At 37.1% G+C, this 27429-nt stretch overlaps 1 protein-coding gene across 6 annotated transcripts in view; it reads right to left on the bottom strand.

The window, feature by feature from the left end:
* Positions 1–27429, bottom strand: part of tbl1xr1 (transducin (beta)-like 1 X-linked receptor 1) — an 80227-nt gene that overhangs the window by 8809 nt on the left and 43989 nt on the right. For 3 of the 6 annotated variants that reach the window (XM_012963063.3, XM_031901730.1, NM_001017274.2), the window contains 13 exon segments: positions 23231–23292; positions 20552–20657; positions 19899–20044; positions 17022–17274; positions 11244–11376; positions 9369–9510; positions 7130–7193; positions 6139–6236; positions 2095–2155; positions 985–1106; positions 768–842; positions 303–430; positions 54–219 (listed from right to left, as the gene is read on the bottom strand). In XM_012963063.3, the coding sequence (XP_012818517.1) occupies positions 54–219; positions 303–430; positions 768–842; positions 985–1106; positions 2095–2155; positions 6139–6236; positions 7130–7193; positions 9369–9510; positions 11244–11376; positions 17022–17274; positions 19899–20044; positions 20552–20609 (1446 nt within the window). In that variant the 5' untranslated portion in view covers positions 20610–20657; positions 23231–23292. 6 annotated transcript variants of the gene reach the window in all.

Below are 27429 nucleotides of genomic sequence, written 5' to 3'. Positions count from 1 at the left end.
AATGTTAAAAAAAATAGAGCTATAAAATAAAAAATAGACAATGCTGTGCATACCTGTGTATTCCAAATGTGTACACATTTGTCAAATGAACCACTGGCCAAGTAACGGCCATCTGGACTAAAGGCTACACTGTACACGGGCTCCTGATGTTTAGTCAGCGTATGAATGCAGATTCCTCTGTCTACATCCCACAACCGAACTGTAGAATCAAATGAAGCACTGCAAAATAAAGGAACATCAAATGTACTGTAATTTCTCACTGGATAAGTGTCAAATTTTGGGAGCCTGAAAGTATAATTTACCTTGCTAGCATTAGGTTAGCATTTGGATTGTTTGTTCCCGGCCCAGTAGGACTCCATTTAATAGTATATATCTCTTTGTTGTGCGCTTGCAAATCATGAACACAAGTGTCGTGCTTCATACTCCATATCTATATTGCAGAAACAGAAAAGTTAGCAAATAAGGAGCAGTGCTTTTAATCATTCTATTGGCATCATTGCTGTTCTATTTTCTAACAGTAGAAAAAAAACCTAAAAATTCATTATTATCCCCCAAGCTATGTGACATTTAATGTAAATTAAATAGGCAGTATGTTATATTTGTATTTTAGCAATTACACAACACAATCCTTGCTCTAGTGTATCCATAATTATGATCTGTAGGAATTTCCCAGCTATCTAAATCTTTAGGGATGTTACACGCATAATAAAAGACCCAAACATGATTGATATCAAGATCCCAGCTATTTATCTTAGTTGGCAATGCACCTTTAATGTCATGTCATCAGAGCACGATGCCAGGAGGTTACCAGTAGGATCCCACTTTATTGCATTTACTTCATTCTAGGAAAAAAAAATATAAATTTCAAATGAAACAACATAGCTAACTTTGGATCAAGAATAGGTACTCTAAACCAGTGAAAAATGACAATTAGTGTAATGCTGAGAACAACAGAATACTGTAAGTATTGTAAATGGTACTTACTGTGTGTCCCTGGAATGTTTTTATTGGCCTATCTTGGCCAAGTTTACAGACATGGATGCACATATCTGTACTGCATGATGCAAATGTGTTGTTGCTTTGCCAATCCACATCTAATGCTGGTGCTGTAGCAAGGAAAATAAAAGCACAATATAACAAAACAAATACACTCGGCAAATTTATATTTACCCAATGTAGGTCAATACATGTTTGCTTAAAGAGACATACTGCAGTACTTTCCCACAAACCCCAATCTCTTGCCCTGTGTTTTCTCTAGGATACACTGCACAGAAAACCTAGTTTCCTTTAGATCATATTTATCAACCTCCCAAACTACACAGGAGCACCCCAAGTAACCATCCCCACCAACATGCTCACAAACATCATACCAACGTCTTATGGCTTTGGCCTGTTTAATGATAATAGATCATGCAATGTCTTAGATTATGTTGTATATAGGTAGATGTGACTTGTAATTTTGAGCACCCTGGAATTTCAAATGATGGAATTAATACATTTATTGAAATGTCAAGAGACGTTGTAGCAGTAAACCTTGACAGAACATTGTTAACTTTAGCTAAAGAATAGGTAATCAAAACAAGTGAAAAATTACAATTAGTGTAATGCTGAAAACAACAAAATACGTAAGTATTGCAAATAGTACTTACTCTATGTACCCTGTCTTTCAGCCTCTCATTCTATCAATAGAATTTTGTTCTGTGCACGTTCAAAGGAAAATGAAAGGGTTAATCATGGGGGGGGGGGGTGCACCTCTCAGTGATTATAATGGCTAGACCCAGCGCCCAGGATACTTGTAGCACAGAACAGAACTCTGGCCTCTAGTGTCTCTGCTATGCATGCACACAGCCCAGGGCAGCAGCAAGGGATCCATGGGACAGACAACTATATGGCAGCATGGCACTTGCTAGTATAGTACCCACAGCTGGTATGTTTTTCAGCAAAGGGGAGCACCAGCCCACAGAGGAGGTGCCTAAAGATTGGAACCCCCAGTGATTAAGCCTTCCTTGTCCTTTAATATGTGTACTTTGTACGTGAAAGTTTTTTTGGGAAATACCAAACCCAGTTATAATGCAGAAAGCAAGTAATACGTACCAGAATGAAAAGGAAACTGCTGCTTTGCTTCCCCTGTGTGAGCATCCCAGATAATGGTTGTCTTCGAGGAAAACAAAAGAATAAAAATAAGTAAATAAATAAGTATTTACCCTAACATTACCGTTTTTGTTATCCAGGGACTAAGCTATAATATATAAGAATTAGTATAAGATTTAAGTAAATGTGCCCAAAAACTGTGTTCAGGCTTAATAACTAAGTCCAATAATTACCAATGAGTAGGAATTTCTACGCAGCCTATGCTCTCCTATAAGATTGCTTGCTTTAAAAGTAAAATTAGTAGTGCAAAAACTACCATGTGACACCCAAATATGGCACATCACAATCTGCACCATTTTGAGTCATGCAGAACCCGCTGAGGCTAAAAACCCTAGTGATTCCTTGCTGGTGTGAACACAGCACTAAAATTTAGCATTTGTTTGACTGGCACGACTGCTGCTTCTAAAATGGGAAGAAATTTGACACAACAGAAACAAAAACATTTCAGCCTACAAAATGTGCGTAAGTGGAATGTGCGTAACAAAATGTGTTGGGCAAAGAGACCCATGTGCCACTGACCTTACTAAAATGAATGCCACCTTTGAACATCCATTTTATCTATAATGCACATTGTAAAATGAGATGTACCCCACTCCTTGTATATCATACCTCCTTTTCCTTTATATTGTAAGCTCTAATGAGCAGGGCCCTCTAAGTATCTGTAATTAATTTTTGTGTTTCCTAAATACAGGCTCCTAATGGCTTTAATACAATAAAGCTCCATGTTAAACAAAATCCATGTCTGAGAGATGCACAGATTAAAAGTAAATGCATAACTTATACTTAAGGTTCTGGGCAATGACAGACAGGGCTCTTTGAAGCCTGCAGGAAACTGCCTCTCCCATGTGAAAAGTTTGGAATCAGCATTTTTAATGCAATTACACAGGATCACCGAAGTGTTACAGCAATTCCGTAGAAACAGATGGGGAGGTATTTTTTCTTTTCAAAATAAATCTTAAAATGTAATTATTTACTTAGTAGCATTCCAAAAAATCAATATCTTGGAGGAAATTAAAATAATACATCCTTATTGAACAGTCTCCAGATACTTTTGTTTATATAGTTTATCAGTTGTTCTCCTCTGCGCTCGCTCTTGTGAATTAGTGGAATAAGCGCAGCCAAGTTTCCCCTTAGATGCTATGCTGTTTGGAAACCGAGACAACTCTTCAGCAAGCTATATTCTTAACAAGACAGGTCTGAGTTACACAGGAGCTAAATTCCAGCAGTGTTTCTTTTTTAAATTGTAGTAGTCTAATAAAAACTGCTTATTGGGTTCTCCGAGTAACTGCACTGGTGGGGTAGACTGGTAAATGTGCTGGAAATTAAATATTTCCTCGTTTATCTTGCTAGTGTTACACCAACATAAAGCATGATATAAATGGGATAGGTTAATGTTTTATTATTAAACCGAAAAGATGACTCCAAACACACCGGACAGTAGGATATCCACTTTAAAAGACTTTATTTTTGCAATTAAAAGCATTGCGCCTGATGCCTTTCATGCGCAAGCGTACTTAAGTGCGCTTGTGCACGAAACGCATCAGGTGTGATGCTTTTAATCCTACCGTCCGGTGCGTTTCTTTTCGGTTTATGGATTACCTTCCCTAGCTATGGGTTCGGCGCTTCAAGCACCTGGACCAATTCCAGGACACAGTGAGTGTTTTTTTTGACACGGGAGAACCTTGACTGTGTTGGGAATTCTGATCTTTGCTAATCAGTGACAGACCCAGGGTGTACACACCTGGGTCTTTCAATTAATTTGGTATGATACTAGTTAATTTGCCCAAAGTGGATGGTGTTTTTCTTTACTTAGATTAGGTTTATTTATTTATTTGCCTTTTGGTTTAAATTTACTTTTCATTCCTTTCATTATTTGTACTGCTAATGTTTTATTATTACACGTGTGCTTTAAAATAACTACTAATATATTTTATATACAGTTTGCACTTTAACAAACACTGTCATAAAACACACAATAATCAATGCTAAGACAAGAAGCAAGAATCAACATAGCAAAGTGTTCCTCTAGATCAGGGGTCCCAAACCTTCCTTACTCATGAGCCACAGTCAAATGTAAAAAGACTTGGGGAGCAACACAAGCATCATACAAGTTCATGGGGTGCCAAATAAGGGTTAAGATTGGCTTTTAGGTAGCCTCTATGCAGACTATACTTACAGGAGGCTTTGTTTGTATGACTTGTTTTTATTCAACCAAATCTTGCAACCAAGTCAGACATTCAAAAATAAAGCACCTGCTTTGAGGCCACTGGGAGCAACATCCAAGGGACTGGTGAGCAACATGTTGCCCCTGAGCCACTGCTTAGGAATCACTGCTCCAGATTATCTCTGACTGCTAAATTATCTTCCTGTGTGCCAGTTAGCCCTAATTGTTTCATCCTTTACTAGCATATTATCTCTACAGGATGAGTTAAGCACCAGCTCACACAACAATCAAGGCTCAAACAGTCATTCAAGTTAAAAGAATACTGTCATGGGAAAACATGATTTGTTTTTTTAAACCCATCAGTTAACAGGGCTTCTCCAGCAGAATCCTGCATTGAAACATATTTTTCCAAAAACCCAGATTTTTTTTTTATATTTAATATTGAAATTTCACATGGGGCTAGTCATATTCTCATTTCCCAGGGTGCCACAGCCATGTGACATGTGTTATGATAAACTTCAGTCACACTTTACTGCTGAGCTGCAAGTCAGAGTGATATCACCCCCCTTCCAGTAGCTGATCAGCAGAACAATGGGAAGGTAGCAAGATAGCTGCTCCCAGTAGATATCTGAATATTAAAGGAACAGTAACACCAAAAAATGTATTCATTTTAAAGAAATTAAACTATACTGTACTGCTGCCCTGCACTGGTAAAAGTTTTGTGTTTGCTTCAGAAACATTACTAGAGTTTATATAAACCCTGGTGTGTAGCCATGGGGGCAGCCATTCAAAGGAAGAAAAGGCACAGGTTATATAGCAGCTAACAGATAAACCCTGTAGAATACAATGGTGTCTTATCTGTAATCTGCTATGTAACCTGTGCCTTTTCTCCTTTTTTCCAGCTTGAATGGCTGCCCCCATGGCTACACAGCAGCTTACTTATATAAACTATAGTAGTGTTCCTGAAGCAAGTTTTGCCAGTGCAGGGCCACAGTACGTTATATTTCCATTACTTTAAAACACTTTCATTTTTTGGTGTTACTGTTCCTTTAAGCAATCAAAGTCCGGCTTGGGCCTCCTCCAGTTACATGGGAGTAGGAGAAACAAAAGGTTACCGGAAAGGAGTTCTAATGTGTAGCGCTGGCTCCTTCTGAAAGCTCAGACTCAGGCACAATGCACTGAGATGGCTGCCTACTCACCAATATTACAGCTAAAAAAAACCCCACAATTGTTGGTTCAAGAATAAAATTTTAAATGGTAGAGTCAATTATTTGCTATGTACACAGTATAATTTAGAAATAAAAAGTAGATCATAAAAATCATGACAGTATCCCTTTAAACACATGGTTACTGTGTGCATCTGTAGCACAGAGTGGGGAAAAGGTGCTCAATGGGCATGTTCTAGAAATTCAAAAACCTCAGTTCCGTATGTGCCAAATGTTGCAATGAAATGTTTGTATAGGTTTTACAATTAGTGAGAAAATTGCCAAAAGTTGTGACCCTTAAAGGAAAACTATACCCCCAGAATGAATATTTAACAGATAGTTTACATCATCTAAGTAAAAAAAATATATCATTAAATATTACCCTTTTAAATCTTTTCCCACCATTTTGTGATGGGCTGTGTGCTCCCTCAGATCACATAACCAGAAATAATGCAGCTCTAACTGTACACACTATAAATCCTATATTGTGTCAGAGCAAAATTATATACGAGTATATAAAACCACACACACCATATACAAATACACACTGCAAAGATATGCAAACTTCCTATTTTAGTATTACAATGTCCGTGCAATGTAAAATGCCCATCAATTTACCTTGTCTACACCTGCACTTAATATAAAGTTGCCTTTCTTGTTCCATTTCAATGCAAATATGGGTCCTTTATGTTGCCCCAACGTGCTTGCAAGATTTCCTGTAGGTTTGAAAACAAATACTTAAGATCAATTTGGCAGTAACATATTTCACACTTCTTTTGAAGATTCATAAATATTTGAGAATATAGTATGCAGTTTGTCAGAAAGTGCAGCTCCAGAATGGTACAATAACTGCTAGAGGTGAACTGAAGGAAATTAAATCACATTCAGCCTAGAAGATAATAAGCCTTTGTAACAACTGGGAACAGCATTGTTTTCTTATTTTTAACAAAAAAATAAATAAATTAGTCCATGTATATCTGGCATGTATGTTTTACTATTTGCCCCTGTACAACCTTCTTCCATATACGGTAGTTACTGTGCAGCAATACAAGCCAGCAGCTCCACTCATTGTATTAACCTTTTTAAAGACAAAGGTTTTGTATTCCAAGGATGCTAGGAGTCATTTTCTAAAAGGAATGCAAAAGTACAAAAATACCAGCACAATTCCGAAATTTTTATCCACAACCTTTTCTATCCATCATAAATGCAGCAACTGCAAAATAATTTTTCCAGATACCAGTTGAACCATTGGGTGCAATATGTACTATAACCTAAGAATTAATATTTCTAAAAATGCCATATTTTATATACAGTACTTACTGCACCAGCCTAAAGTTTTAGCATTTTAATGGCAGCAATGATCTTGGAAAGTGTCTGCGGCATTCAAATGTTCAGTGTGCTCTGGGCAGCTGTTTCTGCCCTACTTCTTCAGTTAGGCCTTAGTTTTCCCTTAAGGTATGCGTTTAGTACAAGGCTAGCTCATGCAAGCATGCCATGCTCAGGATTAGGCACAACTGAGTAGGTATACACTGGTTGGAGTATGCATAAATAGCATTTTTATGATTACTGTACTATACTTAGCGATCCTAAATAAGCCCTTCAGACTTACCATCTTTAGTCCATATTCTGGCAAAGCCATCGTAAGACCCAGTTGCTAAAAGTGTCCCTTCACTCTGTAAGAAAAAGAAAAGCAAAAATATTTTACTGATAGAATCTGGTTAAGCTTCTATTCTGAAAAAGATAGTATATGGTAAATCCTTTTTTTTTTTTTTTTTTTTTTTTTTTTAAATTGGGCTTTCGTTAGGTGGAAAGTCTTGGCAATGCTCCATGAGACCCCTATACAACTCAACTGTGCTGGGAATGGAACAGGTTTTAATAGAGCAGTTTAAATTATCACCAGCAAAAATTGCACTGGATGTATTCACATGATGAGGGGTCCAAGCTCACATTAATTTGGTCATTGCGCTGCCTACGAGACAAGCAAATGCGCACAGATATTGCCAGTTAGGTCAGTTTGACAAATGGCTCACGTGGAAGTGATGTTGTATGTTTCGGAAAATATACCTTTAATAATTAATTCTGAGATTTCCTTACTTTGTTATAGCCAGGAAATAAAATAATAATGGCCATCTTGCAAATACAAAGGAAACAGGATATTGCATATTAGTACAAACACAGCCATATAATAACTATGTTTATTCCACAAGTCATAATTTCAGCTGGTTTAGCACAAGCTTTGTGCTGCATATTATGTTCAATAACGACTAAGATTTTTATTGAAAAATTCCACCAGCACACCCGTGCCTCTTTAAATTAAACAACCCAGTGCTCAGTCTAGAGGGTCGCACACTCAGTCAGGAATATAAAGAATTTGGCCAGCACAACAGGTGCAATGCAAGCGGGTCTTAACCCCTGTGTGTTTATTTCAAAGTCAAAGTTCAAAGATTTTCATTCATCATGGTCATGGTGTAACTAGTATAAGTAAATCTAGAGCAATTGGAATTTTGCTTAGCAAGTCCAGTTGGTTTAGATTTACTTATACTAGATATGTTCAATAATGTTTCCTTTTAGTGACACTTCCTCTTCCATCAAATAAAATACTACCACTGCACCAGACCTAACCAAGTACAGTTATGGGACCTGTTATCCAGAATGGTCAGGATTTGGGTTTTTTTCAGATAAGGTATCTTTGCATAATTTGGGGCTACTAAAAAAAATAATTTAAACATAAAATAAACGCTATAGGATTGTTTTGCCACCAATAAGGATAATACAAATAATTATATAAATTATTAGATTTAAATGTAGTCTATGGGCTTCCCATAATTCCGTGCTTTCTGGATAACAGATCTATACCTGTAATGCTAATATAGGGAAAACTTCATAAGCTCATTGCAGAATAGTAACAGAAAGCCTGCAAACACATCTGATAATAAATATTAAGTGCACAACTCTTACATACTCTGATCTTAAGTTTTTTTTTTTTATAATTTTCTACGGTGTAACCAGTTTATAATGCATAATACATATATTTTCTTGTATTTTACACCATTTTTATGGTCCCTCAATAAATGTAAAATGGGGGTTCTACAGTAGCAGCAATATTTGATTAGATCATGAAAGCAAGTTTATCAAACATAACAGTGCTTTCAATCTAAAGATGCCTTCTTTTGAAGCTTGCACTCACTGGACAAAGTGGCATGTTGATGTTTAAATATTTCTTAGAAGCCTTAAAGGAACAGTAACACCAAAAATGAAAGAGCTTTAAAGTAATTAAAATATCATGAACTGTTCTCCTCCATTGGTAAAAGTTGTTTGTTTGCAACAGAAACCCTACTATAGTTTATATAAACAAAGCTGATGTGTAGCCATGGGGACAGCCATTCAAGCTGGAAAAAAGGAGAAAAGGCACAGGTTACTCAGCAGATAACAAATAAGCTGTTAAATATAATGGTGTTATCTGCTCTGTGCCTCTGCCTTTTCTCCTTTGAATGGGTGCCCCCCCATGGCTACACAGCAGCTTTTTTTTTACATAAAGTATAGTAGGGTTTCTAAAGCAAACACACCAGTTGCACCAGTGCAGGGAAGATTATATTGTAATTACTACACACTTTCATTTTTTGGTGTTGCTGTTCTTTTAAGGAAGGGTGCTCCTAATTACAGAGAGATCCCTTATCTGGAAAACCTCAGGTCTCAAGCATTCCAGGCAATCAGGTAAACCGTGATAAAGCAACTTCTCTCCAGGGGGACATTTTAGTTTCCATTTCAATTCTATTTTAAGAGTTGTTGAAGCCTATTGGCAAGTCTTCCAATTTACATTCCACCTTGGGTATGATCTGAATACTTACATTCCAGTCTAATGAAGTTACATCCTTATTACTTGGAACGTCTTGCCCTCCTTCTCGTATACAGTGTCGAAGTACAAGCTGTGTTGAACCACTAGTACTGTTTTCACTAAGATTCCATATTCGGGCTGTTGAGTCTCCTGACCTATAAAACAAAAATGTAATTTGGTGAGGAGAAGAAAAAAAAAACAATGGTGTGTTTAACAATTACTGTGTTATCAATAGTCTAACAGTAAATACCAAACAAAAAATAATGTTGAGTTCACAGTTGAGTTACAAAACATTCTCCAAAAACCTCATCAAGTGTGTTAATAGGGTCTTAAGCTGCCACACGCTGCTCAAAGTAACACAAGGTAATACATTTTGCTTCTAACTAAGTCATCAGATAGCGATCCTCATCACCCAGAATAGCCTAGTAGGTGCTGCCATTTACAGTGGAGGAAATAATTATTTGACCCCTCACTGATTTTGTAAGTTTGTCCAATGACAAAGAAATGAAAAGTCTCAGAACAGTATCATTTCAATGGTAGGTTTATTTTAACAGTGGCAGATAGCACATCACCGTCCCCACCGTCAAGCATGGGGGTGGATACATTTTGCTTTGGGGGTGTTTTTCTGCTAAGGGCACAGGACAACTTATTCGCATTAACGGGAAAATGGACGGAGCCATGTATCGTGAAATACTGAACGACAACCTCCTTCCCTCTGCCAGGAAACTGAAAATGGGTCGTGGATGGGTGTTCCAGCACGACAATGACCCAAAACATACAGCAAAGGCAACAAAGGAGTGGCTCAAGAAGAAGCACATTAAGGTCATGGAGTGGCCTAGTCAGTCTCCGGACCTTAATCCAATAGAAAACCTATGGAGGGAGCTCAAGCTCAGAGTTGCACAGAGACAGCCTCGAAACCTTAGGGATTTAGAGATGATCTGCAAAGAGGAGTGGACCAACATTCCTCCTAAAATGTGCGCAAACTTGGTCATCCATTACAAGAAACGTTTGACCTCTGTGCTTGCAAACAAGGGTTTTTCCACTAAGTATTAAGTCTTTTTTTGTTAGAGGGTTCAAAAACTTATTTCACTCAATGAAATGCAAATCAGTTGCTATCTTTTATTTAAAGTTATTTTTTTCGATTTTCCTTTTGATGTGCTATCTGCCACTGTTAAAATAAACCTACCATTGAAATGATACTGTTCTGAGACTTTTCATTTCTTTGTCATTGGACAAACTTACAAAATCAGTGAGGGGTCAAATAATTATTTCCTCCACTGTATCTTATCCTCAAAGCAAGGGAAGATGTGGACATTAATCAAGCAAAATCACAACCCCCATCTAAAAATATAATTCACAACTCGGCACCATGAAAAATTAGAACCTAAGTCTATAGGGCACATGTATGTCCAGAAGTGTAGTGAGCTCAATCATTAGGTTTTTTTCTCCAGTTTTCTCTTTATGCAATTGAACTGCACCAAGCACAATTTTGTTTGATTTGCCAACACTGACAGCTTTGTGTGCCCTTAGTCGCAAATCAGGCAAAGTTGTGTCTGTCTGGCATCAATTCCGGTGTGCTAGTGATGTATGTGTCCTATACTTTCGGCACTGAGAGAGCCCCAGCACAACTGTAATGTGTATGGCCACCTTTACTCTTAAGAAAGAGTAGCTTGCTTGTTTCGACTTGTAACTTTCTAAAGATTTTTAATCAACAGTATATGGAATTAAAATGTGCTCTGTGGTAGTAATAAGAAATTTCCTGCAAGTTGCATTACAAGTGTTGCAGATTAAGCAACTCTTCATTTGAAAACAGAAAAATATATAACTGGTTCTGAGGACGTTAAGCATTTTTTTGTATAAAGGTAACATTTCAAATAAATTGACTTACCCTGATGCCAGCAGGTCACTAACTGGGTTCCAAGCACAAATAAACACCTCTGATTCATGACCACGTAATACCACTGCCTTACTTGATGGAATTTCAACATCTCCATCAACTTCCATCATGTCAGTGTGATTATCTGTTATTAGAGAGAAAAAAATTAATAGCAGAATCAGCTGTTCAAGCTATGCTCATATATGCATAAATACATTTTTATATACAAATATAATGTATAGAAATAACAGCAAAGCCAACTAATCGGGTAATGGAGGGGGGGAGAAGTGTGAACATTAGTATCTGCCATATGGCAACTGCACTAGACTGTATTGTGCTAATGCATTTGATCTCTTATGACTTATGTCATTTAACCCTGTCTTATAAAATTCTCTGACAAAGAGAAAGATGCCGGCTTTTAGGGCAATGACATACAAAGTGCTTTGTCACCCACAGGAAATCTCTCCCGAGGACGACAATGAACCCAGAAATACCTTCCTCTATGGACCCACTGAAACTGACACGTTAAACACTTTCCATGCAGCAACCCGGAGTAACTGTGTGACAATGCCTTATTCTGCATTTTCATGTAATTACACTGGCTCACATTGTAAAGTGTTTTAAATGCAGAGATTTCAACTCATCTGGAAGGTAGGGTATTTTCATGCATTTTATCACCCTTGGGAGAGGTGGGATATTTACCACAAATTAAATTAATCTCAGCTGAAGCTGCATACTCGTAAAACTTAAAACAACCACACAAGTACCTGACCATACAAATCAGGTAAGCTATATAGTGTGGAACCCCTCCTTAGCATAGTACCCTTATCTTACAGATGCCTTCCTTTCAAATAAAAGGCCCTAGCATTTACATACACCGTGCCTTTAATGTCAGCTTCAGCCTATGCCAAAATATCTGTACTAGCTAGACCATGCCCATCACTGGCATTCTCATTATTGACTATTATGCTAGGATGATGGTGCCAAGATCTGTCAAAAAACAGTAATAAGCACCAAGGTATGTCCCATTTGGAATCATTTATAACCAAACTCCCTCCGGTAACTAGATAAAATCACCCTCAGGAAAGGGACAACTCAACTCCAGCAAAAACTCAATACACCAGCAATCAACATTAAATAGCAAAATAAATATGTTGGTATGTTGGGATTATTTGGCTAAATATTAAACTGTTTGCTTCTAGTCTTGTGCTTTTCTGTACCTCCAGATGAAAATGTATTTCTGGCAAAGACAGTGGATGTAGACTCCCCACATAGCTATAATGGTAATTCCTTGTGCTGACAAGCTGTTAACATGCCAGAAAGCATAATACTACTCGACAAAAATGCTCCTAGCAGTGCTAACTCTAATTCTGACAACTAATGTTAGGACAAAATGCAATGAAGAAAAAAACAAATATAAAAAAAGATATAGCACAAATATCTTAAGCATAATTTATGAAAAATGTGAAAAACGAATTGCTCCAGCATTGCTTGGTGTTTGTATTCAAACAACATTAGGAATGAAACCTGCCTTTATGTGAAAGCTTCTTTAGACTGTAACAAAACCAGTTCTGAAATCTCACACTGACAAGAAGGTTAATAGGCTTCATTTACTGAAAACTGTAACTTAAACAAGAATCACAAAGGATTTTTCACTGTTTTAACCAGCAGGGGCTGCTCCCATATCACCTTGTTTTCAATGTCCCTTTTTACTGAAAACAATATTAGATATCCTAAAGAGACCCAACCCCAACTGAATTTCAATGATTGCTAACACTGTGCTTTGATTAAACAGAAGAGTACAGAATTTCTCTCTCACAATATTATTTTCCCCAGACAGTTTGGGTAATGAAAAGAGAACCTATTTTATCAGTAATGTTTTGGTACCTCACAAAGTAAGTAGTAAATTTATTTTATAATCTAATCTGGATAAAAATATGGTTTTTATTGCTCAAGTCATGAGGCATTTATTGGCCAAATCCTCTACATTTCCAAGCCATCCATCAGGACATACATTTTATATATTATATATTATTATATATACAGTATTATTTGAGTGGCCATATATGTATTGCTAACTGCTCACTGTTGCGACAGCCTGAACAACCACAACTTCGGGAAGTCAATAGGGAGATATTGGCAGGTATGGCAAGATGGGAGGTAGATAAGGGTATTGTAAACACTGCTGTTTTATATCTAAACACAGCAGTGGACTTAACATCACTTCTATGTAGAAATAAGCAAAACTTGTAGTCAGGTTTTGCCGTGGAAAAAAATGCCTTTAATGGCCACAAAAAAAAGGTGCATAGAATAGAAAAAATTAGCCCCCTATACCCTTTGACAATGTGTTTCGTGAATTTTTGCCGTTCTGCAAATTTGTTGGTGAAGTGACACAGGACAGATTCGCTCTTTACTACCTGTATGTATTACTGTAAAAACAGAATTGCACCGAATACAAACCATTTTGCTTTCTTAAGGAAAAAAATGTATCCGTAATTCACTGCAAATTATGTATGTTATGCATTACGTGATATGTAAGATTTGCTTCAGCCAAAAGGATTTGGCTAAATACTAAATTCTACAAATGTCGTTTTCAAGAAAAACAATAATAATGTGTTTGGTACTGGAATAATGGCTCTTAATGCCCCCTTTCCTGGTTCTGTACCAGACAAGCAATACTTACATAAAAAGTAATCCCCAACACCACCAGCGTTCTTAAGTGCAAAAATTTTATTTTGTGCTACTTCTGATAAACTGTACTGTGTGTGTAACAAACCATGCAATTACTAAATAATGGCCCAATAGCCGCACATTGCCTCAGCTCCAACAAGTCTGTGGCTGACACAGGATATGGTGCTCATGGGTTTACACAAGATTAATGGGAACAAGGCACCTGGGCCAGATAGAATTCACCCTCGGATACTGAGAGAGCTAGGGTCAAGTTTTACAGTGGCCTCTGTTTCTGATATTCTCAGACTCTCAGACTATCATTTGGTATGGTACCTATGGATTGGAAGAAGGTGAATGTCATTCCTATATTTAAAAAAGGAGTAAGATCTCAGCCTGACAATATTAGGCCAGTAGGTTTGACCTTTGTGGTGGGCAAGTTATTTGAAGGCTTGTTAAGGGATCACATACAAAATAATGTACAGGTATGGGACCTGAATGCTTGGGACCTGGGGTCTTTCCGTAATTTGGATCTCCTACATTAAGTCTGCTAATAAAATTATGTGAACAGTAATTAACCCAATAGGATTGTTCTGCCCCAAATAAGGATTAATTATATCTTAGTTGGGATCAAGTACAGGTACTGTTTAATTATTACAGAGAAAAGGGGAATAATTTTTAAATTGGGGTCCGATACCTGTACTGGAGAATGGTATTATGAGCAGTAATCAGCATGGCTTTATGAAGGACAGGTCATGTCAGACCAATTTAATTGCTTTTTATGATGAGGTTAGTAAGAAGCTGGGCAGTGGGAATGAAGTAGATATAATCAATTTGGATTTTGCCAAAGCATTTGATACCGTTCCCCACAAACGACTGCTTTCTAAACTAAGGTCTATTGGTCTTAGTGAAGTCATTTGCACATGGATAGGAAACTGGCTACAGGATCAGGTACAGAAGATGGTTGTTAATGGTACATTCTCTGCTTGGAGTAAGGTTCTCAGTGGGGTCCCTCATGGTGCTGTACTGGATTCACTTTTGATTAACTTGTTCATATATGACTTAGGGGATGGTATTGTAAGTAATGTATCAGTGTTTGCAGATGACACAAAACTCTGCAGACCAGTCAATTCTATCCAGGATGTGGCATTCTTGCAGCAGGATTTTGACAAACTGGCAATCTGAGCGGCTAAGTGGCCGATGAGATTTAATGTTGAAAAATGTGAGGTCATGCACATGGGATATAAAAATATGCAAGCCACTTATACCCTTAATGGGACTGCACTAGGCAAATCCATAATGGAGAAGGACCATGGAGTCCTTGTAGATAATAAACTTGGCTGTAGCAAACAATGGCAGGCAGCAGCGGCTAGGGCAAACAAGGTTTTGAGCTCCTTATTGACATGAGGAGGGTGTTATACTTCCCCTTTACAGAGTGCTGGTAAGGCCCCATCTAGAATATGCTGTTCAGTTTTGATCTCCAGTGCTCAAACGGGACATTACTGAATTACAGTGAGTCCAGAGAAGGGCAACTAAGCTGGTAAAGGGTATGGAAAGTCTCAGTTATGAAGAAAGACTGGCCAAGTTAGGTCTGTTTACACTAGAGACAAGGTGCTTAAGAGGTGATATGTTAACTATGTATAAATATATAAGGGGATCATATAATAACCTCTCTAATGTTTTATTTACCAGTAGGTTCTTCCAACAGACACGAGGGCACCCACTCCGTTTAAAAAAAGGGAGGTTCCATTTAAATATTCGGAAAAGGTTTCTTTACTGTGAGAGCTGTGAAGTTGTGGAATTCCCTCCCTGAATCAGTCGTGCTTTAAGAAGGGGCTGGATGGCTTTTTAGCAAGTGAGGGAATACAGGTTTATGGGAGATAGCCCTTGGCACAAGTTGATCCAGGGACTGGTCCGATTCCCATCTTGAAGTCAGGAAGGAATTTTTTCCCCTCTGCGGCAAATTAGAGAGGCTTCAGATGGGGTTTTTTTGCCTGCCTCTGGATCAACTAGCAGTTAGGCAGGTTATATATAGGCATAATTGTTGAACTTAAAGGAAAAGTAACACTAATTCCTATTCTACCCTGCACCAATAACTGCCCTATCCTGCAAACCCCTTAGTATTTTGAATGCTTTAAAAGAAAATACCTGTTAAAACTTGACTTCCTGTCAATTGAACTAAGCCGATACGGAGAAGGAAGGAGCAGGCATCAACTATGTGACGATCGATTGATCGAGTCTAGCCTGACTCCTTCCTATATACAGAAAATAGGCTAGGCTCGATCAATCGATCCTCGCATAGTTGATGCCTGTTCCTTCCTTCGCCTTAGTTCAATTGACAGGAAGCCAAGTTTTAACAGGTATTTTCTTTTAAAGCATTCAAAATACTAAGGGGTTTGCAGGATAGGGCAGTTATTGGTGCAGGGTAGAATAGCTTTTTCACTTAAAAAATGTTAGTGTTACTTTTCCTTTAATAGACGTATTATACGTATTATAACGTATAATAGACTCATTATAGTAATATAGAAATTGCTGTCCCTCTTAACTTTTTGTGAGCACCGGAGTTGCAAGTTGTTGTGGTTCATACATAATGTAAAGCTGAGGAAAGGAGGAAAAGAGGATAACTGCCCACAGTCACCCTTCCAGCAAAGATGGCAGATGCTAAATCAGTGACTGTGAGATCAATTAGCAAGCAAAATTAGTTCCAAGCTACATAAAGCATAAAAACTATTCTATAGGAAAATTAAGCTTTACAGATGATTATGTGCTTAGTAACATGTAACGAGTTACTGCATGCTCTATGCAAATAGCAGGCAGCAAGACCAAGAGCCAATTCTTTGATTCTGGAGCACTTTTGTATAAGCAGAAGATTAGAATAATGCAATTAACATAAATGCTGTAAAAAATACTTTTAAAGTGAAACTTGTCCCCTTGAAGTAAGCACCAATAAGGTTCTGAGCAGAGAAAAGGCATGAAAATCAATTGCACAGAGAACCACAGCAAAGTAATTTGGTGATAATTGACTACTCAAGTACTACATCAATGGCCATATTATGAAGTGCCCAGTATGGTTAAGGTTGTTCAAAATTGACTTTTAGCATGTTAAAAGCTTCATACACTTACTTGCTAGTGCATGTCCTCCATTTTCCTCCCCGTTAGCTGTGTTTTCCCCATTTTTTGCAGGTGGTTGCTGATTGTTTGATGTAGCTGCTGCTGCGGCGGCGGCTGCTGCAGCAGCAGCAGCAGCAGCAGCGGCAGCTTGTTGTTGTGCAAGCTTGTCTCTGTAAGCCTGCTGCCTTGTTTGTACTACGTCAGGCATAACTGCATCAATAAGGGACAGAGATTCGATAGGCCTGCCATCGAAGAGGGTACCATCCTGCAGAATCAAAAGAGAAGACAACATACTAATTATATATTATATAAGGGTTTGGGTGTAGATTAAACCAGAGCATGCATTATACAAAAGGAAAGCATGCTATTATTATTGTTACTTATTTTTCAGGCATAACACATCAATAAGTACTAGGAGAACTAACAAGTTATCAAATGAATAATAGTAACTATATATAAATAAAAGCAATAAGATTGCTTTGAACTGCTAGGCAGGCTTAACATCTCGCTATGACTACAGAGAGTGTCTATGCATGTTCTATGCAGTTCCTGGATTCAGTTAACTCTAAGACTGCTGGTGCCAAAATCCTACTATAAGCAGTCTCTCTCAAAAATCCCTTAATACAGAATATTAATGTTAACTGCAAAAGTCTTCAGAAAAACTATGAACATATTTACATCAATTAATTTTTTGGGGTTTAGATCCCATTATACCTTTTCCATGATGTGTCAGATGAATCTTCGAAGCAGATTTAAGACAAATTGTGCCTCCATACACTGTATCTTTGTTTATACTGGTTTAGTGCTCAAATTCTTAAACACTGAGTAAGATATGTCTTTGCTTTTTTTTTGTTTAGGTTGTTTTATACTAGACTAGACAATAAGTATAGATTTCTCTATATAAATATTTTGTCCGAAAATATGACTAAAATTAAGAAATCTAGCACAAAATACTCAATGTTTACCGCTTTTACAGTATTGCTGAAAAGTATTTAGGGTTTTATTTCTTAAGGAACAGTTCAGAATTGGTTAAAGTTTATAGATTTTTGAACTTGACTGTTTTTAAAACTACAACTTCAATGGAGATTTTTATTCCATAAATATCTCAAACACAGCTTCTTTGTAGACATCTACTCACACCGCATTATTTTTAAAGAACATTGCCATCCTCCAGCCAAAATCAAGTTGATATTATTTTGCCAATAGACAAGACATGAGGCAGGATTACACTTAACTTCTATATAGCAATGCGAGAGTTATAATCTATTTAAAAGGCATTGAAATAATATACTTTATAATGCCATTTAAGTGCTTCAGTGATATCTCCATTACTACTGATGTTTTGTTGCTGTGACTGACAATAACCTAATAAAGGATAACATTTTTAACTATAACAGCATTAAGGTATAATCAGTTTTAAAGGGATAATGTTGGCAATAAAAAACACTTCTTTTGGAAAAAGAGGCTAGGTTATCCAAGTAAATAGCAACAATAAATAAGAAATGTAAAGAATTCCTAAGCACAATGGGACTGTGATTCTGTAATGTATTTAAATTGTCTGGCATGTGTTCTTTTAGGGCATAGCCACTTGTAGCAATTTGTTGCCTGCAGGAAATCCCTGTTCTCAAGATAAACAAAATGCAAGAAAATACCTTTACATCTTTCACAAAAAAAGAAAGTGTAATAAGGTATTTTCTCAGTACACGGATTACCACATGTAAGTTGTTTAGATTTCTCACGGGCAAAATTGTGTGCCATTGCCCTTAGGGAAAATGACAATTCATTCTTTGATTTAACCAGTCAAAAACAATGGATGATGGTGAGATTCCCATGTTATAATCAGTTATATTTTTAAGATGTTAGGTCAGTAGTTACACTGTAGCATTGTGCTGGGAAGTAGCAAGAGTTATATAATACTCTTGTATTTTTAAAAAATGGATATATTATTTAGGGCTGCACCGAATCCACTATTTTCTGATTTGGCTGAACACTGAATTCTTCATAAAAGATTTGACTGAATACCAAACCGAACCAAATCCAAATGTACATATGTAAATTAGGAAATGGAAGGGTTAAAAAAGTGAAAAATGTTCAACTTCCGTGTTTATGTGACAAAAAGTCAAGTGATTAAGGATTTGGTTAGGACAGGACAGTGAATTCGAAAGAATCCAAATCCTGCTGAAAAAGGCCGAATCCTGGATCTGGTGTATCCTTAATATTATTCCCAGCAATGACTGGAGATAAAGAAGTTTGGTTTGTCTTTTTATACATATTTCCTCACTGTCTGGAAAACCTAGGACCTTACACGAAAACTGTTATGCTCAGCACTGACTACCATCTATCACCCCACTAATCCTTACCTTCTAATGCAAATCAAATATGGGGGGGAAAGGGTTTGGAGAATCACTGTGCTGGAAGAAATCGGTAATGTTTTATAGAGCAGTACAATTTACTGACTAATAAACCACTTAAAGATTCTAGAGGATGCACAACTTTCTCTGAGTTTCTATGAGGCTGGGGCATTTATATTAGGCATATAAAATACACAGATACTCAATAGTAAGACAAGCAATTCAAAGCACTGATACAGACTGAAAAATGTTAACAAGATATTGCTGGAAGGCCATGAGTTTGAAAACAAACAACCCCCTCGCCAAAAAAAAAAAAAGAATCAGTTAGGGTGTATTTTAGGGCAAACAAAAAATCCATGGGCAAATTGGAATTTATTTTCCTCTAATACAGGTTTTTACATTTTAACACATTTAGAGTCTTGTCTAATAACTGAAAAACAGCAAAACTGTTTGAATAAGTATGTTCTTCTCCTACTTCATTATCCTAATAAGTTGCCTGAGAGACAACACTAAAACTGACGGAACAAAATATACTCACCTCATTAATGCTGACTTCTGCCTCCACGTACTGCAGTCCTTTTTGAATGATGGAAATTAAAGCAGCAGGTGGCACCAGGGCACCATTGATATTAGACTGGCTGATATGGCTTTCTATACCAAAAGTGAATGCCGAATGGGAAAACCCTAAGGGAAAAGGTAAACATCTTCAGTTTGCCTGAAAAAAAAGCTACACAACAGCAGAAATTACCACAAATTAGGCTTACTACACTCTGTATGCATATTTGGGTCCGAAACCAGACAAAACATTACAAGTGTCAACAAAGCCACAAGAATGCAATGTCCCTTAAAGTGTGTGTTTCCCTACTAGCATAAACAGGTAGGGGTATCAGCTACATTACTATGATTATCATTATTATACAATTTATAAGCACATAGTGTAAACTGCTTTGCACTCAAAATAATACACAGCTATACAAGGCTAGCAAATTTTGAAAAGCAAGGATTTATTTTTTCATTTAACAAATTATGATAAATGAAAGTTATCTAAATTAGGACTGGCTATCTTTCATTAAAGTATTCTTGGGACTGGTAATTTCCAGTTGGTGCCAAGTCTAGATGTATTTACAGTGCTGGACTCCCTGATTCCATGAGCAGCGGGAGTCATTCAGAAAAGGTTTGATAGCTACTCACCAGATTCTTGCAAGTATCTGTACACCAGGAAGTTAACCTCATCACTGCTTATACTCATCTTTATGCCCACTTAAACCATGAGTTCACAGCAAACGGTGGTTGTTCCCTAAAAACATACAAAGTATAAAAATAAAATGACAACTAAGACTATTTACATCATTCAAAAGGTTATTTATTAACCGGTCAGTCTTATATTTTAAGATGAAAAAAAAAACATGTATAAATTATATTTTTCAAAACAGGACACCCTTTATGACATGGTCGTCTTATAATAGTGATAACCTTGATTTGGATGCTCAGTAGCCCACTATCAAGCGCCTGAACATCATACTACCCAGTTAAATCTGCCAGGTGTTCTTGGGTTTGTTTATAGGTATACCTATTTATGGGTTGGAGCCTTAAAAAATGTTAAAAACAATCATAAAAAAAATCAAATCTAGCCATTTTTATATATGATACATTTTGACAAGTACACAACCAACAGACCATTAGTAATTATACCCAGTGGTTAAATAAATTGAGACCAAAGAGCGACCAAGAAATTCAATGACCAAAGCAAGCATGAAAGAAAAAGGGAAAAAATTCCACAGTTCAATAGCTCTACCTAAAACCAAGAGAAAAAAAAAAAGTAAATTGAAGTACAGTTTTCAAGGGATAGCGACACTTGCTACATTAAAGGAATACTGTCATGGGAAAACATGTTTTTTTTTTAAAAGAAAACACATCAGTTAATAGAGCTGCTCCAGCAGAATCCTGCATTGAAATCTGTTTTTCCAAAAGCCTAAACAGATTTCTTTAAATTTAATTTTGAAATTTCACAAGGGGCTAGCCCTATTCTTCATTTCCCAGGGTGCAACGACAATCTGACCTGTGCTCTGATAATATTAAGTCTGCTGAGCTGCAAGTTGCAGTGATAACAGCCCCCTTCCAGCAGCTGATCAGCAGAACAATGGGAAGGTAACAAGATAGAAGCACCCAGTAGATATCAGAATAGCACTCAATAGTAAGAAATCCAAGTCCAGCTTGGGACTTCTCCAGTTACATGGGAGTAGGAGAAATAGGTTACCTGAAAGCAGTTCTAATGTGTAGCACTGGCTCCTTCTGAATGTTTAGACACAATGCACTAAGATGGCTGCCTACACACCAATATTACAACTAAAAAAAACAAAAAAATATACATTTGTTGGTTTAAGAATACAATTTTAAATGGGAGAGTCAATTATTTGCTATGTAAACTTGCCATATATAAATCATGACAGTATCCCTTTAAGCAGGAAAGTATCACTGTGTCTTGTATAAGTGACCCTTTATTTTAACTGTACTTCAGCAAGGGGAACAGGGCTAAGGCTAATGGCACAGAGGTCATTTTTTCCAATAGCATATATAATCCAGCAGAGAAAAGCAATGCCACTGCTTTCTGTTCACCCAGAACAGATTTTGGCACTAAAATGTTCACCAGCATTTCTATGCTTAAACTTGTGTGTGAATGCTGACGTAGTGATCCTATGCCTGTCGGTGGACCCACACAGAGAGTGGAAGGCAGCAGATTGGCAGTTGCCATTAGCTTAATTCCTTAAAGGCTGAAGACAAATGTCAACAGAGGCCCAAGCCTTGGACCTTGGGGTTCATAACCACCATTCACACATGATGAAAACACACCAAGGACAGATGCTGTATTGGCAAACCACTCCAATTACAGGGGCTGCAGGGTAGTAGTGTGTAAACAACAATGTGATTATTACAAGGTAGCTTATTAGAGGCAATGTGCAACAAACTGATAAAACTTTTTTTTTTTTTTTTTTTAATTTCTATCCTTTAAAATCTCGTCATGAGCTGCTTCAGTGAAGCATACTGCACAACATTAAAAGTGCAATGCCTCCTGCCTGCCACATTGGATGTCTACTTAATTTTTCTAAAACTGCGCAGAAAAATAACACAATATTTGAATTCTGGAAAAAGTTTGAAACAAGTTGTCATGCAAATGCATGACTATCATTATATAACACATTCTAAAAAATGAATGTTCCCATATTCCTTTGTTAGTATGTTTTAGTCTGTCAGTGCCCTAATACTTGTAATCACTCATTTGCAACAATCTCTCAACCCCATATGTAGTAAAAGTCTTCCCAGGTGCAGTAACACATAGAAACCAATAGCTAGGTGACCTGTAGATGCTAGCTGCTTGCTATAGGATATGTAGCAGATTGTACCTTTCACTACATAACCCACACAGTTTTTAGAATTGGCCTGCAGTGTCATAAAAGGTTTAAAAAATATTCAGCTACTTCCATCCTATATGTCACCTAAATTAGCCACCCATATAGAATACTAAGGGAACACTAGATAATGTGCATAATTCTTAAAGCCAAACATTCTATAAATAACATATACAGTAATGAGTAATTAGTACAAATACATATCTGTAATATTCATGTTTTGGATGAACTCTTGAAGCAAAGCAAACAGAAGAATATTTTAAGACAAAGCCTTATTTAATGGTCTAACACAGGACAGTTTTTGTTTGGCAGCAAATAAAAAAAATTATAAATGTACCAGAGAACATGCAAGGTTACTACCATAACTAATATGCAGGCCTAAAATCGAGAAGAAATCTCTTCTATGTGGTCCCAAAAAATAAAATTGGAGAAACAAATGTATTAAAAAAGGCGCCCAACTTACCAGAGAAAATTAAGAAATAGTTTGATGTTCTTGAGATTGTTTATCAGTTTTAAAAGACCCACCTGAAAAAGAAGATCCTAATTAAGGACTTTACAATTAGCAGTGCAGTATAAAAAGTATAATTAACAGAATAAGAAGGCAAAAAGCCCAGCTGAACAAAAATTATATCTATTATTATTAAACTTTACCAATGTAGAATGAATGGATATTAAGGTGGCCACACAAGGGCTGACATTGCACTTGACTAAATTGGAAGCTTATGGGTCTGTATGGCCCCATAACAAGGCTTCATCAACAGACACTTTATTGGAGCCTGGCCTTAAACTGAATGAATTTGCTAAAAAAAAAACCAAAAAAAAAATCCCATTGGTTAGGAACACACAGGGGAATGTACAAAGTGTTCCCCATGCGATCAAGTCACTGTAACAGAAGACAGACAACTGAATATACCCGATTTCACCCACCATCTAGGTGGCCAAATAAGAAAAAGGCTTGCTCGTTTAGAGATGTTGCCTAAAATTTCATAGAATGTATGTCCACTTCAATTTATGGAGTCACAGAGGAAAAAAATTAGAAGCTAATTACATTCCAGTGTAATCAATTGCTTTCTTATAGACTCTACAGTGCGAGTAATTTGGTCTGAGCAGGATATGATTTGGCCAAAAATTTCCAATATGCTGTTAATATGGTAGATATCCTTTCCAATTTTAAGTCTCGTCTTTTAGTGAGTAATGCTTGAATGTCCAGTTCTGTTCAATTTCACCAGCAACAAGTGTGACCAAACTATCTAGCCAGCTTAAAGCTTCACACATCTGCAATTGCAGTGTTTTCCTTATTTCATTCAGTAGACAATTCTAAGATGTGCAAGATTGTCCATGAAACATCTGTAACAAGTCTCTAATCAAACTAGTTTGACCACTTAACAGCAATTATACCAAACAAGTTTGAATAGCCAAAATGCAGTTGTCTACAATGCCTAATTACATAATATATGGCATGTTAAAATTCTGTAGCTACCTCAACTGCACAGAGCCAGGTATTTTCTCTTAAGCTTCTATTTCACGACTGACTGAAAACAGTGTTCATTTTCTTCACTCATGGCAGCTTTCTCAAGGAGATGAGTCAGGTATGTATTAACAGGCCAAGTCAGTCTGGCAAGCTAAACTGAACTGATCTGACTCCCTACCCCAGTGACTGTTTGTACTCTTGTTATGAGCTTGAGCAATTTATTAAGTTGTGCTAGCTCATTTCCAAGGTAGTTCTATCTACCTGGTGACTTCATCAATCACCTCAATGGATTACTGTGTGGCCAGCTTAAAATTGTTTTACAATAATTGGGTCCAATCCTACTTCTGTGCCATTTTGACTGAAAATGGTTAGAGTACTTTTAAGTTTGATTTTAGCTTGTACAGGTATAGGGCCTGTTAACCAGAATGCTTGGGACATGGGTTTTTTCGGACAAGGGATGCTTCCATAATTTGGATCTTCATACGTTAAGCTACTAAAAGTTAAACATTTCTTTGTATTACCTATCTTTCTAATAGGGTCCTCTATTATTTATCTTTTATTCAACCCACTGTTGTGACAGACATAAGTATGGTCTAACAGTATGTCACTGCATACTAGAAGTGACAAACCAATGAAAAGTTATGATACGTTAATATCAAGTATGACATTTTTTCCCTACTACTGCCACGTGACCAATAAGACGTAATTCTATTGATTCTAACGTTATCCACCTGTGAACACAGTTTGAGGATTTCATACCCAAAAACATTTATTAAAGTACGATTGTTTCCGAATAAAATTTTTTCTAATTTATAGAACTGTGCGTATTTTCTGCATTTATTTTTCATTAATTTGCACAAGTTTTTCGTACTTTGTGACAAATTTTACGCATCAAAAACACATTTGTTGCAACGAGTACGAAAGTTCCAGATTCACAAAAGCTTTGTTATCGTGACTTTCCTTTGGCCAGGTTGGTGCTGTAGAGTGCCACTGAGTCCTATGGGAGGCTTCCAAAAACATGCACAGAAGGATTAAAATCAAAGGCTTTCACACCGTAAGATCGTTTGGATACAAAAATTTCGTACCTTTCGGATTGCCAATACGATATTATCGTGACTATTAGGATTTTTTCGTAAGCATTTTCGGGACATTTCCGATCATTTGAAATTATTGTATCTAATCCGAATTTTACCCATTTCGGGATTCGAACTCGTACTTTGATAAATCTCCCCCTAAGTGTGCACTTACAGGCTGATGTAATTAGTCAGTAGTATTAAATGTCAATGGTAGCAGACTTTTGGCTGAAATTAATTTCATTTATCAACATCAAGCCATTCACAGCTGAACAGCATCTTCCTTTTCTACCAAGAAATTATTGCAGAAGAAAAAAGTATTTTCAGTAAAATTAACAAATAAATAGCTTTTTATAAAGCACTAACATTTTCCGCAGCACTGTATAAATAGGCGTATGTATCATACATATAATACATACAAACGATATAAGAGTTAAAGAAGGCCCGGCTCAATACAGCTTATCGTTCTATCTTTTTCAGTCTTTACTGCACTGTGGTTCTAATCCTTAGTTTTGGAATTTGTCTGAAAACAGAGTCCTCCACAAAGAAATTCAGTCAAATAAAAACAATGTAAAACTTGTTTGTATATTGGCTTTGCCTTTTATATTGTCTCATGATTTTAGGGTGTTTAATAACACTAAGAATACAGACAAATCCACCAAAAAGGTCACTGAAATCAGTGCATCCCTAGCCTACGCTTACACAAATTCACTCTCTACCATATGCAATAGACTCAAGTGTCTTATTTACTCAAAAAAAGTGATGCATCAAATCCTGCATTCGGTGAATCTGAACCTAGTGGCAGGATTTGGTATAATTCATAAACATTTGGCCAAACAGAAACCAATCCTAAAAACTAGCCCATGTAACGGACTATGGAAACTGCAGAATATTTTTTCTGAACGCTGATTTTTTTAATCACCACCATCTGCGGAATTTTGCAAACGTAAATATGCAAATTAGCATTTCAATTCAGTTCAGGATTAGTCCAAATCCTCCATAGAAGATTCGGTATTCAACCGTATCTGTAAAAAGCTGATTTAATGCATCCCTACCCCACAGAACACAACATCATGCCTTGAAATTAGAAGAAAGTGGTTTAATCTTAAAGGAGAAGGAAAGGCTAAGTCACTTGGGGGTGCCAAAATGTTAGGCACCACCAAGTGACTTGAATCGCTTACCTTGTACCCCGGGCTGGTGCCCCTGTTTGGAGAGAATAACACCAGCCCGGGGTAGCTGCGATCGCTTCCTCCTTCCTGCTTCACATGCGCAGTAGAGTGAAAAAGCCAAACTTTAACTATAAAGTCGGCTTTTCACTCTACTGCGCATGCGATTGTCCCGGGAATTTGCCGGCAGCGCGAATACAGAAGGAGGTAGCGATCGCTACAGGTACCCTGGGCTGGCGCAATTTTCTCCTAAAAGGGGCACCAGCCCAGGGTACAAGGTAAGCAATTAAAGTCACTTGGGGGTGCCTAATATTTTGGCACCCCCAAGTGACTTTGCCTTTCCTTGTCCTTTAAAGGAGAACTAAAGGTAAAAACTATGTAAACTTTATCAGAAAGGTCTATGTATATACAGCCATAACAACTCACAGAAAAGCTGCACCGAGTTCTCTATCAAAAGAAACACAGGATTTCTTGTCTACTTTTTTGTAAACATGTTCTTTGGTATCAGACTTCCCTCTACCTTGGTGCTTCTTCATGTTTGGGGCACTTAGCCTGCTCTGCTCTCTCTCTCCCTTCTACCATAAGAATTGATAAGAACTTACTCCACCCCACCCTTAGGAATGTGTGATCTGAGCTATTGATGGCTAGAACTTAAGTTAAAATGGCAGCCGCTATCTTAAACAAATGGAGAGAGCTTCTAGGGTATGGTAAAGCTGAGTAAATGTGGCAGTAATGTGGCTAATCTATTGGCAGTAAAATGCTAAAATGCTTTTCCTTCTCCTTTAACATGCAATAACAGACTCTTACAGTGAGCTGGGAAATTCTTCTTGAAGCAACTATAATAGCAGTTTCAAGAAAAGTACATACGTTTTTACTGGAAGATGAGAAAATACAAAGCTACCAATACAAATCTTATGACAATGTTGATTCAGGGAGTGGTGTGCCCAGGAGT

This window comes from Xenopus tropicalis, chromosome 5 (assembly GCF_000004195.4).
Source record: "Xenopus tropicalis strain Nigerian chromosome 5, UCB_Xtro_10.0, whole genome shotgun sequence".
NCBI classification, from domain to species: domain Eukaryota; kingdom Metazoa; phylum Chordata; class Amphibia; order Anura; family Pipidae; genus Xenopus; species Xenopus tropicalis.
This window is presented reverse-complemented; position numbering and strand designations above follow the sequence as displayed.